This window comes from Heterodontus francisci, chromosome 23 (genome assembly GCF_036365525.1).
Source record: "Heterodontus francisci isolate sHetFra1 chromosome 23, sHetFra1.hap1, whole genome shotgun sequence".
Taxonomy (NCBI): Eukaryota; Metazoa; Chordata; class Chondrichthyes; order Heterodontiformes; family Heterodontidae; genus Heterodontus; species Heterodontus francisci.
This window is the reverse complement of record NC_090393.1, coordinates 27938350-27955539: the sequence shown is the minus strand read 5'-3', so window position 1 is coordinate 27955539 and position 17190 is coordinate 27938350. Positions and strand designations below refer to the sequence as shown.

Here is a 17190-nt window from a genome sequence, read left to right as displayed (position 1 = left end):
GCCTGAATATTGAAGGGTACATGACATTTAGGAAGGACAGGAAGCTTGGAAAAGGTGGAGGGGTGGCTTTGTTAATTAATGTTGGTATTAGCACAATAGCAAGGGATGACTTAAGTTCAGGAGACCAGGATGTAGAAGCAGTTTGAGTAGAGATAAGAAATGATAAAGGCAGGAAGTCACTTGTGGGAGTGGTGTACAAGCCCCCTAACAGTAACCACATGGTAGGACGGGGTATAAAGGAAGAAATAATGGGAGCTTGTCAGAAAGGTATGGCGATAATAATGGGGATTTTACTCTGCGTATAGACTGAAAAAATCAGATGAACAAGGGTAACCTAGATGAGGAGTTCAGAGAATGTTTTCAAGGTAGTTTCTTAGAACAGCATGTTCTGGTGCCAACCAGAGAGCAGGCTATACTAGACCTGGTATTGTGCAATGAGATAGGATTAATTAATGACCTCATAGTGAAGATGCCCTTCGGCTGATCATAATATGATTGAATTTTACATTCAGTTTGAGGGAGTGAAGAGTGGGTCCACAACTAGTATTTTAAATTTAAATAAGGGCAATTATGAGGACATGAAAGCAGAGCTAGCTAAAGTGAACTGGCAAAGTAGGTTAGGGGATAGTCAATAAAGATGCAGTGGCAGACATTTAAGGGGATATTTCAGAAAACACGGAATAGATACATTCCAACGAGAAAGAAAAATTCCAAGGGGTGAACGCACCATCTGTGGCTAACTAAAAAAAGTTAAAGATAGTATCAAACTTAATAATTGTGCAAAGATGGATGGCAGGTCAGAAGTTTGGACAGAATATTTTTAAAAATGAATAAAAGATTAATAAGGAGGGAAAAAATAGAGTACAAGAGAATGCTGGCTAGAAATATAAAAATAGATAGTAAGAGTTTCTTTAGATATTTAAAAAATAAAAGAGTTATCAAAGTGACCGTTGGTCCTATAGAAAGTGAGTCTTAGATTAGATTTTTAGATTAGAGATACAGCACTGAAACAGGCCCTTCGGCCCACCGAGTCTGTGCCGAACATCAACCACCCATTTATACTAATCCTACACTAATCCCATATTCCTACCAAACATCCCCACCTGTCTCTATATTTCCCTACCACCTACCTATACTAGTGACAATTTATAATGGCCAATTTACCTATCAACCTGCAAGTCTTTTGGCGAATTAATAAAGGAAAAAAAGGAGGTGGCAGATAAATTGAACAGGTATTTTGCATCAGTCTTCACTATAGAGGATACAAGTAACATCCCAGAAATAGCTGTAAATCAGGAAATGGAAGGGAGGGAGAAACTCAAGAAAATTACAATCACCAGGGAAGTGGTACTGAACAAATTTGTTGGAACTGTGGGCTGACAATTCGCCGGGTCCTGATGAATTTCATCCTAGGGTGTTTAAAAAAAAAAATAAAAAAAAAGTGGCTTGTGAGATTGTTGATGCGTTGGTTTTAATTTTCCAAAATTTCTTAAATTCGGGGAAGGTTCCATTAGATTGCAAAATAGCAAATGTAACTCCTTTATTCAAGAAGGGAGGAAGACAGAAAGCAGGAAAATACAGGCCAGTTGGCTTAACATCTGTCATAGGGAAAATGTTAGAAGCTATTATTAAAAACATTACAGCAGGGCACTTAGAAAAAAAATCAAAGTAATCAGGCAGAGTCAACAAGGTTTTGTGAAAGGGAAATCGTGTCTAACCAATTTATTGGAGTTCTTTGAAGTAACATACTGTAGATAAAGAGGAACCGATGAATGTACTGACTTAGATTTCCAAAAGGCACTTGATAAGATGCCACATTAAAGGTTATTGTGGAAAATAAAAGCTTATGGTGTAGGAAGTAACATATTGGCATGGATAGAAGATTGGTTAGCTAACAGGAAACAGAGTAGGCACAAATGGGTCATTTTCTGGTTGGAAAGATGTAATGAATGGTGTGCTGCAGGAATCTGTGCTGGGGCCTCAACTTTTTACAATTTATGTAAATGACTTGGATGAAGGACTGAAGGTTGCTAAATTTGCTGATGACACAAAGATAGGTAGGAAAGTAAGTTGTGAAGTGGACATAGGTCCATTTTGGCAGGAAGAATAAAAAATAAGCATATTATCTAAATGGTGAGAGATTGCAGAGCTCTGAAATAGAGGGATCTGGGTGCCCTCGTGCTTGAATCGCAAAAGGTTAGTATGCAGGTACAGCAAGTAATTAGGAAAGCTAATAGAATTTTATCGTTTATTGCAAAGGGAATTGAATACGAAACTAGGGAGGTTATGCTTCAGTTATACAGGGCGTTGGTGAAACCATATCTGGAGTACTATGTACAGTATTGGTCTCCTTATTTAAGGAAGGATGTAAATGCATTGGAAGCAGTTTAGAGAAGGTTTACTAGACTAATACCTGGAATGGGCGGGTTGTCTTATGCGGAAAGGTTGGACAGGCTAGGCTTGTATCTGCTGGAATTTAGAAGAGTAAGAGGCGACTTGATTGAAGTATAGAAGATCCTGAGGCGTCTTGACAGGGTGGATGTGGAAAGGATGTTTCCTCTTGTCGGAGAATCTAGAACTAGTGGTCACTGTTTAAAAATAAGGGGTTGCGCGTTTAAGACGAATGAGGAGAATTTTTTTCTCTGAGGGTTGTGAGTCTTTGAAATGCCTTTCCTCAAAAGGCAGTGGAAGCAGAGTCTTTGAATATTTTTAAGGCAGAGGTAGATAGATTCTTGATAAGCAAGGGGGTGGAAGGCTATTGGGGGTAGACAGGAATGTGGAGTTGAGGTTACAGTCAGATCAGCCATGATCTTGTTGAATGGTGGAGCAGGCTCGAAGGGCCGAGTGGCCTACTCATGCTGCTAATTCGTATGTTTGTATATCCATGCTATCACTAAGACTGCCTATTTCCATCTCTATAACATCACCCAACTCTGTCCCCTCTCAGCTCTTCTGATGCTGAAACCCTCAGCTCTGCTTTTATTACCTCCAGAGAACTATTTCAACGTGCTCCTGGCTAACCTCCCACGTTCTACCCTCCATAATCTGAAGTCATCCAAAGCTCTTCTGCCCATGTCCTATCTGGCACAAAATCCTGTTCACCCATCACCCCTATGCTTGCTGACTTACACTGGCTCCTGGTTAAGCAAAACCTTAATTTTAAAATTCTCATCTTTGTTTTCAGGTTCATCCATGGTCTGGCCTCTCCCTATCTCTGTAATCCCCTCCAGCCCTACATCCCTCCTGGATATCTGCACATCTCTAATTCCGGCCTCTTGAGCATCCCCAATTTTAATCCATTGGTGACCATGCCTTCAGCTGTCTAGGCTCTTAAGCACTGGAATTCCCTCTCTAAACCTCATAACCTTTCTACCTCACTTTCCTCCTTTAAGACACTCCTTTTTGACAAAGCTTTTGGACATCTGTCCTAATATCTCCATATGTGACTCGGTGCCATATTTTGTTTTATAATACCTCTATGAAGTGTCTTGAGGCGTTTTGTTTTGCTAAAGGTGCTAAATAAATACAAGTTGTTCTGTTCCTCCTTGGTCGTTAATTTCTTTGGCCTACAATCAGTTAGAAATTTTAATTTTGCTCTCAAGATTAACATCAACATGGTTCATATTTAAGATTGCTCAATGACTTCATACTTTATGGTGTAATAGCCTTCGCTAAGCTTGTAAAATGATAATTTACAAATTGTCCCAACAGTTGGAAGTCGTGTGTTGTGCCTTCATGTAGATTCTGAGAGCTTGATAAAGCATTGACTGTAAAATAAGGTTTTAGTTGTGCCTTGACTGGAAGTAATCATTGTACTATGTAAGGGTTTTATTAAATTCAGCAAATACATTCCAAGATTAATGGGGAGAACTCTGGAGAACCATAATTATGGTGAGGCAGATGTAGAAATTCCCCAATTACAAAGCATTTAATATCAATACAAATTAAGTGCTTCTATGTGAAGTGGACTTATGGGATTCTGAGGCTAATTTTGTTTCTTTAAAGTATTTGAACAGATCTCTGATAGATAAGGGCATCATAATTGCAGCTACAGTTCCCATGCCATAGTTTAGGATACTTCATGACAAAATTATTTCTGAATTAAGTAAGATGGCAGTAGCTTTGTGTGGTAATTCTTGGCCTCATTATCCTCACATAACACAAAAAATAGAAAAATACCAAGATTACAGATGACTTATGTTAAAAATCATAGAACTAAATATGATGAACTGAATGAATTTTATGAAGGCTGCTGAAAAATGTGTATGCATTCTGGGGCTATTTGAAGCTTAGTTCAGACTAGAAGTAAAATGCACGTTTTTCTGTAAATTAGCATGAACAGTAGGTATAGACCATTAAACAAAGTCAGTGTTTCGAATGAAATGCTCAGATATTCAGAGAATTCAAAGTTGATGTGCTTCATTTCTTTGAGTCCGTCTTAAATCCACTTTTTCGGTAAAAGGTGAAAATTTTAGTGTTTGAGAAAAATATATTCCGCAAAGCAAATGCAAGAGGACTGAGATTTGAATGATGAACTCGTGAAGCTGTCCCTTCAATCTTATCAAGTTAGTGATTTACTTATATATTTAGACAGCAGTGTTGTCATCTTTGGAAAGTAGTGAATTAATTTAAAAAGCTGTTTTTTGTGAGAGCACTGGACTTGTTTTTTCCAATAAAACCCACCTCCAAATATGCAGCATAATTCTTATTAACTATTTGCATTGTGATGTGAAATCACAAAAAAATGCTTTTCCACTGTGGCAATAATGAAAATACAAACTGCAAATTCAAAGTACATTGTGAAGATTTGCCTTCTAAGGAATGTAAAATGGTTAAGAATCTGTGACGTGTAAGGCCAACAGTGATCATAAATTAATAAGCTACTCAAGTTTTGTGCACTTTAACAGCTGACCCCTTAAAGTGTTAGACTTTGTAACACATGTTCAGACATCAGTTGTTCACCATGCAATACATGCATTCTAAAGTGTAAAGACATTGTGTAATCATTTTTACTGATTCTGGGGAATTGTGTTATGGAAACTGCCTTGAGAGTCCTCTGCAAGTCATTAATTTAATCTTTAAATTGCTTCCACGTGTTTCAAAAGACTTAAATGTTGAATAAAACATAGTTGTTGAGGCTATGAAATATTCAGGGATGTAAGCTGTATAAAATGTTGGATCTTTTTCAGAAATGGAAAAAAAAAACCTGAACGGGGCGCTGAAAAAAAAACCACACAAACTCCTGGTCAGTTAGCATCTGAAAGTGTTAACGTGTCCTAAGTTTTAATGCATCTTTGTCTTTCAGATACTGACTGAGCTGCTGTGCATTTCCAGCACCCACTCCCACTCCGGGAACACACTTGCTATTTGCTGACTATATTGCCTGCTTTACCTTTAGTCTCATGATGTCAGGTTGGTTCGTGAGGAAATAAACTTGGGGATTTTTTTTTAAAATGTGGGCAGCATTTATTGCCCATCCCTAATTGCCCTTGAACTGAGTGGCTTGCTAGACGATTTCAGAGGGCATTTTAAGAATCAACCACATTGCTATGGGTCTGGAGTCACATGTCCAGGTAAGGACACCAGATTTCCTTCCTTAAAGGACATTAGTGAACCAGATAGGTTTTTACAAAGATCGACTATGGTTTCATGGTCACCATTATTTATTATTCAATATTTCACCATCTGCCATGGTAGGATTCGAACCCATGTTTCCAGTGTATTAGCCTGGGCTCTGGATTACGAGTTTAGTGACATTACCACTACGCCACCGCCTCCCCTAAGTACAAATCTGTTTGTATTTTAATTTGTTCTTAAATGAGATATGGTGAAGTGAACATGTAGTCTGTGATTGCACTTGGGACTGCAGTGCAAAGCAGTAAGATACAGGTTTCCCACAAGTTTGATTTGATATTTTGCTATATTATATAACTATATATAGATACACGCACATCCTGTATAGCACTCTGGTGCATGCTTAGGGCGTTATTGTTGAACTGCTAATTAATGGAGAACTTTTACTAGTTAGAAATGTGTTGCTTTTTACTGGGAATTACCATGTGTGGTTTGTGTTATAAATTGGCCAGTATTTTAAAACAAACTGACTTATTAGCTGTACATAATGAATTTAGATGTTAAAAACTGTAAGAAGCCAAAGCTACATTTAAGTGAATCCAGTGTGCTATAAAACTGCTACACAAAGTTCAAAACTTCCAACCATATAGATGTGTTCAATGTGTAACTGATGTGTTACAAGTTAGATTTAATTTCAATTTATGTTTGATCAAATCAGTTCCTAAAATATGTTGTAAAAATCATATAATTTTGGATCAGCGAACATGTTTTCTAAATTATAACTTGAGTTTTAGTGTGTGTAGGGAGATAAAATTCGAAGTTTAAAATTAACACCAATTTGAGATGAAACAGAATATTAAGGAAAAGAGAAGTTCCAGCTACATATAGGCTTCTTCAGGGTTTAACTTTTTAGTTAATGGAATTAGCACCTTTTTTTCTAAACACTGACTTTTTATGCCCAAAATGAAATAACACTAGTAAGTAAATAGTAGTATTAAAAAGGAGCTGTCTGGGATATATTTAATATAAGCTATTGCTAGATAGTGTACGGCTAAGATAGCATCTTACACATTGCAGTTAAAAGCAGCTGAACTAGCACTTTATACTGTTGCTATGATATCAAACAAATTGCACAGAGATCTTTTTTGTTCTCCTTTCCCTTTCCTTTCAGATGAAGTGTTCTGTGGTGACTTATTTAAAAGCTGGGACAAATAAGACTACTTAAACTTCAGTCCATGTTTGAATCTACCAGTTTAATTTCAGGATTGCCACACTGGGCATTGATTACTCAATTATCTAAAGTCAGATACAGAATAGTTTCTTTGAAATCCTGTATGTAATTATACTAATAGTAATGAAGAGTTGCTTACAATACCTCTAAAGTTCTACCACTGGCTTAGTGGGTATCAACACCAGATGGCACAGTACTAAGTTATACAGACCTGGAAGTTTGATGGTTTGATCCAAGGTCTGTATTACCATCTGATCTCAGCCTGGACACGAATGGGGCACTACCCATCTCTGTATCGCTGTTAGCGAAAGTGTGAAGTCAGCTTGATTACCATTCCAGATTACTGTCCAATGATCCTCTGAAAAAGTGAGCAAATGTGGATAGTGGGCACAGACAGGATCAGGCTTAGTGGCAATTGCCCAACATTCCCCCCCACCCCCCCCCCAACCACACACACACCCCAGCTGATGACCTGTGCCATTTATTTAGGCTCATGTGAATAACTGCTTTCGTGAGTTACTAGAAGGACTGATGGCCATGATACAGCACCTCAGCTGCAGAATAAGGGGACAAACGTAGGACGCAGCCTAACTAGTTCTGATCAATAATGTGGCAGTCATTAACGAGCAACAGGCAGTAATGAGGATCAGCAAAGATATGAACAGCATTGGGAAAATTGGAGATGCACCATAAATAAATTTATCGTTGAAAATAATCTGCACAAAATGTATTTTCTATCTACCAAGTTATGAATCTGTTTGATTTGCTGCCTGTGTGTACTTTGGCGTATATAGTCTACTCCTGTCAGTTTGAAGTTGTGTAATTCTGGATAATTTGATTGCTGATAATTTGAATTTTTAGCGCAAAAAAATTACTTAAATTAATGGGAGTGGACTGTAATTGTTCCTGCAATCAAACTGTTGGGGGACGGGTTTATGATTTTCTTTGGACTTCTGTCAAAGTGTTCAGGAAATTCTGACCCCCTAGAGAGCTCAGATCTTGAGATATGTTGTGGATGTCATTGCACTGCAGTGAGGTGTGTGTAAGCATTGAGCAAAATTGGGGAAAACCGGAATGAGCGAACATAATCTTAAAATTAGAGCTAGGCCAGTTAGGAGTAAAATCTGGAAGCATGAAAATATGGAACAAACCTTTCCCCAGAAGGCTGTAGATGTTGGGCCAGTTGAAATTTTCATGACTGAGATCAATAGATTTTTGTTGGGTAAGTATATCGAGGGCTCTAGAGAAAACGCAGTGAAGTGGAGTTGAGGTACAGCTCAGTCATGACCTAATAGAATGGTGCAACATGCTTGATGGGCTGAATTGCCTATTCCTGTTTCTATGTACAGAAAATAATTTCACAACATAGCAAGTTGAGGAGAGGGAAAATTTCTCTAAGTACATTGTAGAGGTAAGAAATGGTGAGGGTTGGCTAGGGAAAATGTCGTCCCTTAGCATGTATAGTTGGTACTTGCATAGATTCAAAATCTGGATAAATGGACTGCACCTTCAGAAATACCACTACAGTTTCTGTTTTTACTGTGAGGTGTAGAATTTATACATTTTCCTGTAATTCATTAGCTTTGGGAAAGGGAGAAGTGTGTGTGCTTAATATTGAATGATAGTAGGATTTTAAAATACAATGAAAAGCATGAAGATGTTGTCTTTTAGCATCAAAATAAGCTGCTGGCTAAAACAATTTTTGTTCAGTTTTGATATAGGTTTAAGGTTAAAACATTCAGTGAGCCATTGTTTGTTATAAATGGAACACGCTGCTGCCACTGTGCGTCTTTGGTGGAGGGAGTGAATGTTGAAGGTGGTGGATGGGGTGCCAATCAAGTGGGCTACTTTATCTTCGATGGTGTCAAGCTTCCTGAGTGTTGTTGGAGCTGCATTCATCCAGACAAGTGAGAGTATTCCATCATACTCTTGACTTGTGCCTTGTAGTTGAACAGGAGGTGAGTTAATCGCTGCAGAATTCCCAGCCTCTGACCAGCTTATGTAGCCACAGTATTTATGTGGCTGCTCCAGTTCAGTTTCTGGTCAATGATGACCCTCAGGATGTTGATAATGGGGGATTCAGCGATGGTAATGCTGCTGAATGTCAAGGGGAGTTGGTTAGACTCTCTCTCATTGGAGATGGTCATTGCCTGGCACTTGTGTGGCACAAGCGTTACTTGCCACTTATCAGCTCAAGCCTGAATGTTGTCCAGGTCTTGGTGCATATGGACACGGACTGCTTCAACGTCTGAGGAGTTGTGAATTGTACTGAATGTCGTACAATCATCAGCAAGCATCCCCACTTCTGACCTTATGATGGAGGAAAGGTCATTGATGAAGCCAGCTGAAGATGGTTGGGCTTAAGACACTACCCTGAGGAACTCCTGCAGTGTCCTGGGACTGAAATGATTGGCCTCCAACAGCCACAACCATCTTCCTTTGTGTTACTATGACTCCAACCAGTGGAGATTTTAGCCCCCGATTCCCATTACCTTCAATTTGGCTTGATGCCACACTCCATCAAATGCTGTCTTGATGCCAAGGACAATCACTCTCACCTTGAGTTCAGCTCTTTTGTCCATGTTTAGACCGAGGCTATAATGAAGTCAAGAGCCGAGTGGCTCTGGAGGAACCCAAACTGAGTATAAGTGAGCAGGTTGTTGCTGTTTCAGTGGCACTTGATAGCATTGTCGATGACACCTCCCATCACTTTGCTGTTGATCGAGAGCAGACTGATGGGGTGGTAATTGGCTGGATTAGATTTGTCTTGCTTTTTGTGGATAGAACACATCTCGGCAATTTTACACATTGTCGGGTAGATGCCAGTGTTGCAGCTGTACTGGACTAGCTTGGCTAGGGGTGCAGCTAGTTGTACAGCACAAGTCTTCAGTACTACAGCTGGAATGTTGTCAGGACCCAGAGCCTTTGCAATATCCAGTGCCTTCAGCTGTTTCTTGATATCACGTGGAGTGAATCAAATTGGCTAAAGACCTGGGATGCTGGGGACCTCAGCAGGCGATTGAGATGGATCATCCACTCAGCATTTCTACTGAAGGTGGTCGCAAAATGCTTCAGCTTTGTCTTTTGCACTGATGTGCTGGGCTTCCCCATCATTGAGGGTGGAGTTGTTTGTGGAGCCTCCTCCTTTGATTGGTTGTTTAATAATCCACCACCATTCACAACTGGATGTAGCAGGACTGCAGAACTTTGATCTAATCCATTGGTAGTGGGATCGTTTACTCTGTCTACTGCATGCTGCCTCCGCTGTTTGACATGGGAGTATTCCTGTGTTGACCTGAGTCCTGACCTCATTTTTAGATATGCCTGGTGCTACTCCTGCCATGCTCTCCTGCACTCTTTTCATTGAACCAGGGTTGATTCCTTGGCTTGATGGTAACGGTGGAGTGAGGGATGTGCTGGGTCATGAGGTTATCAGCGCAATTCATCCAAAATCAGCCAAACCAGTGCTGAAGGTCATGGAATTTCAAGTGCAAACTGCATCCAGAGCAAATCAAGTTTCCATGATCTTTTCTACTAGTTTAAAAACATCACACTGGAAGCCAGCATCGCTCATGTAACTGGCCACACTCCCAAACTGAATTAATCACCGTGGCAAGTTTCCGCTAATTGTGCCCGTTTGGAGGCCTTTGAGGAGGCTCTTAAAATAGTTTCCTTTAACACGTGCAAGGATTCTAATTAGCACCTTTTTAAAACTTTTTAAATATTAAATATGTAATTTACTCAATGACTACACCAAAGAAACTAGTAAATGCTCCTGTGTAGTTTTTTTTTAAGTCATTTTCAATTATTTATAATAGTGGTAGACTAGATACTGATTAAAAACATCTACTTTTTGTGATAAACCCATTTTCAACTACATTAAAACTGCACCAGGTTACCACTCTTAAATATATAATGCAATATTTTCTAATATAAATTTTTTTAGATTGCATTCTAAAATGCTCAATTGCGCTGGTTCATGGAAGATTTTAAGTCAAATGATATGCATATCAGTTTGAAAAGAAATGTGATCAAAACTGTCAATTCAGAAAACTAACATAATTTTGAATGCCATTAGTGCCTGGTTTGCAGATTTTGCCCATAGTAGAAACTCTACCTGCTGATATCAAACCCAATTTCTCAGATGCTGGTTCAGAAATCTGCTTGGTGTTTCTGGTTTAGTTCCTTGTTGGGATGTTGTTTCTAGTAGTTCTCATTATTTGTTGGGTCAGGGACTGAGCACTATAGTAATGCAGATACCTCCCCAACCTGCCATCCCTTCTGGTTGGATTTTATGGAGCCCCCCCGAGACAGGGTCGGAGGCGGGGTTGGGCCCATAAAATTGCGGCGGGAGGGTGGAGGGCCGATCGCCAAGCAATTTTGTCATTGGTGGGATTGGCCAATGACTGCCTTTCCACCAGAGGCCAATTGAGGCCCTTAAATGGCCTATTAACAATCACTTAAGGGCCTCTTCCCTGTGCTGCTGGAATTTAACCAGCAGCAGGGGTTGCTTCCACCATACAGGGAGGCCTCCTATTAATATGAGGCACCCTCCCTGCGGACTTGGAGGCCCATGGAGGACCTTTGCCAGGAAAAACCTCCCTGGACCCCACCTCCCCCTGCACTTAACGTTCACCCTCCCACCCCCCTCGCCAGCGCCGACCGGACTAGCCCCGGCAACCCTGCCTCACTTACCTGAGGTCTGGGTTTCCAGCACTGGACCTGGGTCCAAGGCCTCTGTAGGACCAGCAATAGCCACTGATACTGCTGTGCTGCCGGTCCTGTGATTATCCGGCAGCTCTATGAGGCGGAATCCCTGTCTTTAAAGGGACGGGGATCCCGGCACTGGCCACTTAAGTTTCATAACAACATAAAATCGCGCTGGGGGTGGGGCTCAGAAAGGCTAGAAATCCGCCTTTTTGGCCCGGCGTCAGGGACCCCGCCGGTGCACAAAATCCATCCCAAATGTGACTGCTGGGAGTGTGGGTTTGTTAGATTTATCTCTTTGTGGTCTATTCACAGTTGATATATCCTATTCACCCAAACTATATCTGAATTCTATCATCAGATGAATTTCTAGACTTGCCATGTGGTTGAAAAGCCAGTTCTAATTGTCCCTTCAACCCAGCACCACCACCACATCCCCCACCTTCCCTCCCACACAATCACCAGATGGATGTTTGCTTGGGGACATATTGCTTCAGAATACTCTTGACTTATTGGATCAGACTAATGTTACAAATTTGAACTAATAAAAATGGTGATTTTGTTTTGTTTAAGGGAAGCGTTATGGGTTGAGTTGGAAGAATTAATCTGGTCACTATATATGATGGCATTGTAAATGCATTCCAAAAGAACATACTTAAGATGTCATTGCACAAAGTGATTAGAACAATTCTTCCCCTATCTTGGAAGGAACACAATTGTGTTTGCAATCATGGTGAAGTTGTCTTTTTAGGTGGGGGGCTGGTGGGGGAGAGGGGGTGCGGCGGAAAACGGCAATAGAGTTCTGACTGGCTATTATTTATTGCCCTAAAGTGAAGTAACAGTTGTTTCCTGCTGCTATAGATAATGGATGTAATATAAATCAGACATCAGTGCTCCATTTAATCCTGGTTTACATTACCCCTGATAATCTTATGCACTTACCAATTCCCATGGTATTGTGGTGGATGGACATTGAAATGATTTGATTGAGTAGATTACTGAAACATGCCTGGTTCTCCCTAACACATTTTTCTGGTTTGCTAGGCCACAAGCGCATTGGATGCGGAAAGTGAGCACCTAGTACAAGAGGCCATCGATCGGGTTATGCAAGAGAGAACGGTTTTAGTAATTGCGCACAGGCTTTCAACTGTAAGAAATGCCTCCAAGGTAAGTTGAGAAATTTTGGTTTGGGGGAGAATTTAACAAAAAAAAAAGCCATAATCATGTCAATTATTGTTCACCGTTGGGAACCCCCTCTCTGCTACGAATTAAGCCCACCCACAGGCAATTAAATATCACTTTCATAGGTTATCTTGCTTTACACTATATGAGAAACCAACGTATTAAGTGATAAAAGGTAAGTTGCGACAGTTACTCAAGATTTTGGATTCAAGAATTTTACAGCACAGAAGAAGGCCTTCTGGTCAATTGAACCCGTGCCAGTTTTCTGAAAGAGCTATTTGCTTAGTTCTGTTCCCCTACCCTATCAACTTTTTCCTTTTTAAAATATTTATACACCAGCTTTTTTTTTTTAACAAAGGGAATCTACTTCTTGTTTCTAGTAGAGTATTCCATGTCCTAACAACTGACTTTTTTTTCTCAATCTAAAGAACCGGGGTGAGATGAGAAGAAACCTGATTGCATACAAATTGTTCTGATCTGGAATGCACTGTTGAAAGGATGATGGAAGCAGATTCAATAGCAACTTTCATAGGGGTATTGGATATATACTTGAAAAGAGAAAAAAATTACAGGACAATGGGGATAGAGCAGAAGACTGAGACTAATTGGAAAGCTCTTTCAAAGTGCCAGCATAGGCTGTATAATTCGAACTTTTGTTCTTTGGTCATTTTAAATTTACAGCTCTAGTTACTGACTTAGCAGAAATAATTTTGAATGCCTCTATCAGATCTTCTCTGAATCATCTTTTGTTCCAATAAAAAGAGCCCCCCTCACCCATTTTCTCGCATCCATTCTAATAACTGAAGCCTTTCCTCTCTGGTATCATCTTAATGAATCTTATTTGCACTTCCTTCAGTTCCTATCTCTTTGCTTTCCAACTCTATCTTTTTAAAAATTAGAATTTTAATAGACTTTTTTTTACAGTGTTTTAACAACTTGTCCATCACATTTCAAGATTTGTGTATCTGCACCCTTAAGCCTCTGCTCCTCTACTCCATTTCCAATTTTACCATCTAGTGTAAATGGCCTTATTCCTCCTTCTCACCTCGCATTACTCCACATTAAATTTCATCTGACATCTATCTACCTTCTTCCTCTTTTAATGCTGCATCGAATGTTATCTTAGAACAGTGAGTTCTGGTAAAACAGGCAAGTTGACACTGAGAATCCTACATTCCTTTTGCATTCTGCGAAAGATCATTAGTGCTACCCAATGGAAGAAACCCTTTGAATTTGACGCTAGCGCAGCAGATTTTTTTCCTACTTTTTTTTGCTTTTGCGAAAACACAATATAAACTTGGCAAGATGGGGTTTTTTTAATAAACAAAATTAATCTTGAAACAGACTAAACAAACTCACGCTGATGATAGAAAGCATATGCACTCAGCAGGGATCCTCTTGGTTTAATTCACCAGAGTGTGGCCGCTTTACTGTTTAACCATGGTAAATGTACGCAAGCACGATTTGAAAATAAGGGAGTCCTTAAAATTTTATTTGTGCTTTTGTAAAGGACTGGATGTTTTTAATTGCAAGAAGCATAACTAGAAGTCAGTTCTTGAATCATTTATCTATCTCTAATTTGTGCTCCAAGACTAGCTCTTGATTTTCATACAAAATAATCCTTTTGAGTAAGTGTCTTTCTTGTTGAATGTTAAATATTCAGCCTCCAGGGTCCTCCCGTGAAGAGTCTAGCAGCAGCCGTCTGTTCTGTATATTGAAACCAGGGCTTCAGATCTGCCAGTGCCCACGTCCTGAGACCTAGACATTTCTGTCGGAGGCAGACTTAAAATATCATCTCTCTGGGAGGAAATAACAGCTGATGTTTAGATCAAAAGGACTGTGGACATTATGTCTTTCACTTTGAAGGATCATATTGATTGTGCCTTCAGTTATATTGAAGGAAATAACCACACAGTGTTAGATATTAAAAGAAAGGAAAATATCTTACATTGCCATGTAATTAAAAAGGTGCCTTGAAGCCAGAAGCAGCGCTTTCCTTTTTTAACGCTACACATTATAAACTGTTTCCAAAGAGGATGGAAGAATTCAACTGAAAAAGCTCGAGCAACTCTTAAGAAAATGCCTGTCAGTAATAGCTATATCCCTAAGGCCTTATGGCTTGTGCAAAGGTTTGCACGGTTTCTATGCCACACAATTGGATCTTGAATGGTATAGTTGCTTCCTTGAATATGCAGAAATCACAATTGCAACTGGACCAAATCCTGCTCTACTCTCCTGTCACGTTCTGCAACTTTCCCTTCCTTTTTGGAGCCATCCTTTTTTCTGCCTAATTGTCTTCACTCCCTTCTTTCCTGAAGACATTGACTCCTTGCTGGGGTACATTTCTTATAGGGCTGGTTATTTCACTGTGGGGCATCATAACTGAATGCAGTCCTATCCTCCCTCACCTGATGTCCACACACTTTTACTTCCAACAGAGTTGACGTGATAGTGATCAAAAATGGGAACCATGGTGTATTTTTCCCTCCTAGCCCGAGGGTGATGACGTCAAATGTAGGTTAATCACGGAATTGTTACAGTGCAGAAGGTGACCATTCGGCCCATGTTGTCTGCACCGGCTCTCCGAAAGAACAATTCACTCCATTCCATTCCCCTGCCTTCTCCCCATAACCCGGCACATACTTCCTTTTTGAATGCTTCAATTGAACCTGCCTAAACCACACACACAGGCAGCACATTCCAGATCTTAACCACTCCCTGCGTGCAAAAAGTTTTTCCTCATGTCACTTTTGCTTTTACCAAATACTGTAAATTTGTGCCCTCTCATTTTTGATTCTTTCACGAGTGGGGGCAGTTTCTCTCTATCTACTCTGACCGGACCCCTCATGATTTTGAATACCTCTATCAAATCAGCTCTCGGTCTTCTCTTCTCCAAGGAAAAGAATCCTAACTTCTCCAATCTATCTTCATAACTGAAGTACTTCATCCCTAGAACCATTCTCATGAATCTTTTCTGTACTCTCTCCAATGCCTTCATGTCTTTCCTAAAGTGTGGTGCCCAGAACTGGACATAATACTCCAGCTGAGGCCGAACTAGTGTCTTGTACAAGTTCAACATAACCTCCTTGCTCTTGTACTCTATGTCCGTATTAATAAAGCCCAGGATACTGTCTGCTTTATTAACCACTCTCTCAACCTGTCCTGCCACCTTCAATGACTTTATGCACATATACATCCAGGTCCCTCTGCTCCTGCACCCTCTTTAGAATCACTTCACATTTCTCTGCATTTCATGTCACCTGTCTGCCCATTCCACCAACTATGTCTTTTTGAAGTTCTACACCATCCTCCTCGCAGTTCACAATGCTTCCAAGTTTCGTATCATCTGCAAACTTTGAAATTGTGCCCTGCACAAGGTCTGGGTCATTAATATATATCAGGAAAAGCAAGGGTCCCAACAATGACCCCTAAGGAACTCCACTACAAACCTTCCTGCAGCCCGAAAAACATCCATTATCCACTACTCTCTTTTTTCCTGTCACTCAGCCAATTCCATATCCATGTTGCTACTGTCCCTTTTATTCCATGAGACATGGCTGCAGGGTGACCAAGGATGGGAACTGAACATCCAGAGGTATTCAATATTTAGGAAGGACAGGCAAAAAAGCAAAGGAGGTGAAGTAGCGTTGTTAGTAAAAGAGGAAATCAATACAATAGTGAGTGAGGATATTAGCTCAAAGAATCCTGATGTGGAATCTGTATGGGTGGAGCTAAGAAACACCAAGGGGCAGAAAACGTTGGTGGCTGTTGTATATAGACCCCCAAACAGCAGTGGTGATGTAGAGTATAGCATTAAACAAGAAATTAGAGGCGCATGCAATAAGGGTGCATCTGTAATTATGGGTGACTTTAATTTACATCTAGATTGGGAAAACCAAATTAGCAATAATACTGTAGAGGAGGAATTCTTGGAGTGCGTACATGATGGTTTTTTGGACCAATATGTTGAGGAACCAACTAGAGAACAGGCCATCCTAGACTGGATATTGTGTAATGAAAAAGGATTAGTTAACCGTCTTGTTGTATGGGGTCCCTTGGGGAAAAGCGACCATAACATGATAGAATTCTTCATTAAGATGGAGAGTGAGAGAGTAGATTCTGAGACTAGGGTCCTGAATGTAATTAAAGGAAACTATGAAGGTATGAGGCGCAAGTTGGGGAACGTTAATTAAAGGGTTGACAGTGGATAGGCAATGGCTAGCATTTAAAGAGCACATGGATGAATTACAACAATTGTTCATTCCTGTCTGGCACAAAAATAAAACAGGAAGGGTGGCTCAACTGTGGCTTACAAAAGAAATTAGGGATAGTATTAGATCCAAGGAGGAGAAATATAAAATGGCCAGAACAAGCAGTAAACCTGAGGGTTGGGATCAGTTTAGAATTCAGCAAAGGAGGACAAAGGGATTGATTAAGAAGGGGAAAATAGAGTATGAGAGTAAGCTTGCAGAGAACATAAAAACTGACTGTAAAAG

The 17190-nt window shown here is 40.1% G+C and overlaps 1 protein-coding gene across 8 annotated transcripts in view; it reads left to right on the top strand.

The window, feature by feature from the left end:
- Window positions 1-17190, top strand: part of LOC137382665 (uncharacterized) — a 231890-nt gene that overhangs the window by 194316 nt on the left and 20384 nt on the right. For 5 of the 8 annotated variants that reach the window (XM_068054903.1, XM_068054900.1, XM_068054902.1 and 2 more), the window contains one exon: window positions 12557-12679. The exons of 1 other annotated variant lie outside the window; for it this stretch is intronic. In XM_068054903.1, coding sequence (XP_067911004.1) covers window positions 12557-12679 — 123 coding nt within the window. Of the gene's footprint in view, window positions 1-5189; window positions 5247-5305; window positions 5405-12556; window positions 12680-17190 lie in introns of those variants that run through there. 2 more of the 8 variants (XM_068054905.1, XM_068054907.1) reach the window with 2 other exon arrangements.